The 3,682-nt window shown below is 54.0% G+C and overlaps 1 protein-coding gene across 1 annotated transcript in view; it reads left to right on the top strand.

Moving 5' to 3' along the window:
- Positions 1–287: 287 nt before the first annotated feature.
- The window catches only part of SOX21 (SRY-box transcription factor 21), a 5,382-nt gene continuing 1,987 nt past the window's right edge, over positions 288–3,682 (top strand). Inside the window, exon 1 of the mRNA XM_048295781.1 lies at positions 288–3,682. This exon is cut by the window's right edge and continues 1,987 nt beyond it. Coding sequence (XP_048151738.1) covers positions 289–1,134 — 846 coding nt within the window. The 5' untranslated portion in view covers position 288 and the 3' untranslated portion in view covers positions 1,135–3,682.

Here is a 3,682-nt window from a genome sequence, read left to right as displayed (position 1 = left end):
CGAGGCCCAGGCGGGGAACGGAGGCCGTCCCGCCCGAGCCGCCCGCCGCAGCGCCCTGACGGGGAGGCGCCGCCGCCTCTCGGCAGCGCCCCGCGCCCGGAGCGGGGCCACCGGGTACCGCCGCCCCGCACCCGCGGGAGTCGGTGCCGCCGCGCCTGGGCACCCGCCGAGTTTGCTTTTGGAGGAGCGGACCGCGGCGGGGGCGAGGAGGAGGCGGGAGACGATCCCGGAGGAGGCGGCCGCCAGTGCGGGGCGGGCGGCGGCTCGCCGGGGCGGCGGGGGGACACCATGTCCAAGCCGGTGGATCACGTCAAGAGGCCGATGAACGCCTTCATGGTGTGGTCGCGGGCGCAGCGACGGAAGATGGCCCAGGAGAACCCCAAGATGCACAACTCGGAGATCAGCAAGCGTCTGGGCGCCGAGTGGAAGCTGCTGACCGAGTCGGAGAAGCGGCCCTTCATCGACGAAGCCAAGCGGCTGCGGGCCATGCACATGAAGGAGCACCCCGACTACAAGTACCGGCCGCGGCGGAAGCCCAAGACGCTGCTCAAGAAGGACAAGTTCGCCTTCCCCGTGCCCTACGGGCTGGGCGGCGTGGCGGACCACGAGCACCCGCACGGGCTGAAGGCGGGCGGGCTGCACGGCGGCGCGGCCGGCGGGCTGGTGCCCGAGTCGCTCCTGGCCAACCCGGAGAAGGCGGCAGCCGCCGCTGCCGCTGCCGCCGCCCGCGTCTTCTTCCCCCAGTCGGCCGCCGCCGCGGCCGCAGCCGCCGCCGCCGCGGCCGCCAGCAGCCCCTACTCCTTGCTGGACCTGGGCTCCAAAATGGCCGAGATCTCATCCTCCTCCTCTTCCTCGGGCTCCGGGTTGCCCTACGCTTCCTCGTTGGGCTACCCCGGCGCCGGCGGGGCGGGTGCCTTCCACGGAGCCGCCGCTGCCGCCGCCGCCGCCGCAGCCGCCGCCGGGGGGCACACGCACTCGCACCCGTCGCCCGGTAACCCGGGCTACATGATCCCCTGCAACTGCAGCGCCTGGCCCGGCCCGGGGCTGCAGCCGCCGCTGGCCTACATCCTCCTGCCGGGCATGGGCAAGCCCCAGCTGGACCCTTATCCCGCAGCCTACGCCGCGGCCCTATGACCCGTGGTCGAGGGATGCCCGCGCAGAGCTCCGGCGCCCGGCTGGATGGGTGCCGGCGCATACGTGCGCACGGGGAGCGGGGCGAGGCGCCGCCGGGGCCGCGGAGGGTGACCGGAGCAGGCGATGGGGGGAGCGCCGGGGCGGTGGCCGACCTGTTGCACGTCCCCCGCCCGCTGCCTCGGGTAGAGCTTATGTGTGTTGCATGCGGTCTGTGCAGATAGCCCAGCTGAAACAGAAGAGGAAAAAAAGAGGAAAGAAAAAAAAAAAAAAAGAAGGAGAAAAAAAAAGTAACCCATCCGTCCTGCCCCCTAAAGTGTGTGTTCGGGACAGACACGGCGGGTAACGCCCGTCCGCCGGCTCCGGCTTTCCCCTCCCTCGCTCCTCGCACCCCGCGCGATGCTGGACTCAGAACAGCCCCGCTGTAGCACCCCCGCCACCGAGAGGAGAGACGGGGGTGGCTGGGGGTAGTGAGGCCCCGGCTCGGCAGGGCAGGGCCAGGTGCGGCCCCGGGAAAGGGTAGGGTCGCTCTGTCCTTGGTTTGTATCCCCTCGTGGGATCCATGCAAAGAAAGATGTCGGCGGTGTGGGATGCTGCCCGTCCCGCTCCGCGCCTTGTCCCGCGTGAGTTTCTGCCCTCCGCTGCTACGGGATGCTGACAGGCGCGGGTCATGATTTCCATAGGATAAGAAGCGTGACTCGGACCCCGTGTGTTCCCCTCCCTCCCTCCCTCCCCCCCCCTCCACTAATTAAGTCTCACCCTCAGACTGTAAATTTGTATATCTCTGTGGAAATGTTAGGTCTCGGATGGAAAACTCTGTTAGTTACTTCGCCCACGGTCGATTCAGTTTTAACCTGAAAAAAAAAGAAAAAAAAAGGAATGCCTTTCAAAAGGAATAAAAATATTGTGAGACTGCTCAAGGATCGCAATATTATCTAAGGTTAAATCAGACTTTTTTGTCTGAGTGATAATTATCTATTTATTATTTAGCTGAACTGAAACAGAGCTTTGCTTTGACAGAAGAGTATTCTCATTTAAAAGAAAGCCTGTCTCCCCCACCAACATGAAGTGTTTCATATGTGTTTTGGAGTACTCTACCTGTTTAGCTTATTTTAGAGCGACTGCAATTCAATTGCAAATGGCGTTTAAAAAAAAAAAAGAAAAACAAAGTTTAGAGAAAAAAAATCCTTCATCAGTTTAGAGTTCTTTTTTTGGTTTACTTTTGTAATGTGTATATTTTGACTAATGTTTGTGAATGAAGCTGGCTAACATGTATTTAGTTTCATTTTGGCTTTATGTAATATAAAGTGAAAAAAAAAGATTAAGTAATGGTTTTAACATTTACGTGTAAATGGTTTTCTTGTGTGATCTTCTAATTTAAAGTTAGACGTCTAAACTATATCTGTAAATTAGATTCCAACTACCACTCTGTTCATTTTTGAACAATGAGTTTAAATAAAGCCTGAAGCAGGGAAAAGAGAAAATCCTCTATTTCTTGTTGAATTGCTAACAAGATTTTTATCTGAATTGCCCTTATGTGCCTGGTCCAGGTGAGGTGTAAGGTATCCTCTAAAGGCTGTCTTTGTTTCACTTTTGAATAGATTTACTAGGAAATCTAAATCAAGCCATTGTTATTCAGAGCCAAAAACCTGATTTATCACATTTTTAATCGTGAATAGGAAAGAAGACAAAAAAAAAAACAAACCCTAAGTTGTTGTATTATCTTTAAAAAAAAGCATTCATGGACCAGCAGGACAGAGTTCACTGAATACACTGAGAGCGTTCACAGCATTTCATCGGTTTCCAGTAACGTTTTCAGAGTGGAAAGTTGCCTGACCACTTTATCTGGTTAGCCTAAGAGCTTCGCCACTTAAACCCGTGTAATTTGTTCACCTATCTGAACAATATTGCTGCTTTATTCCTGGAGTATTTTTCGCGGGCCTTCCCAGCTGATTGCTGACTAAAACCTAACACCCTTCTTTGCCTCCAAACGGCTTATCCCATTTGAGTGCCTGAAAATGGTATATTCGAAGGTAAATCCAGCAAAGGTCTGCAAGGACGTTTGCATGCAGCAGGAAATCAGGAGCAGGATGAAACAGTCCATCCTTTCAGCAAGGGAATTGCGAGCATCTCACATCGTGAATACCTACAAGGCAATAAAACTGAGCCAGTCCCCTCACTGAGGTGGCAACCCCCGGCTCATTTTATATGTCCGTGTGTATGTATATGCAGTATGTGTATGTATGAAGTGCATATATTTTTATTTTTTCCTCTAAAGTGGTTGACTGCACTCTTAATTGTGGCAATAACAATAGCTCCTGAGTAAATGTCTTCCAAATCAGCCTTCGCCTTGGAATTACGTTCAAAAAGTGTGAAGTTTGGAAGATTTGCAGAACAGTCTGTTCGTTTGACCCTGATTCACTAATTAAAACGATCCTGCTTTTGTTATTCTCCCAACACTTTGCAATATTATAAGTTAATTCATATGGTTCTGAGCGATTATGCAAAACTAATTTGGACTGTCCAGGGGTAATTATCCCTGACACGGTTA

This window comes from Corvus hawaiiensis, chromosome 2 (genome assembly GCF_020740725.1).
Source record: "Corvus hawaiiensis isolate bCorHaw1 chromosome 2, bCorHaw1.pri.cur, whole genome shotgun sequence".
Classification (NCBI taxonomy): Eukaryota; Metazoa; Chordata; class Aves; order Passeriformes; family Corvidae; genus Corvus; species Corvus hawaiiensis.
Note: the sequence above shows the minus strand (reverse complement) of the source record. Positions and strands in the feature narration are given on the sequence as shown.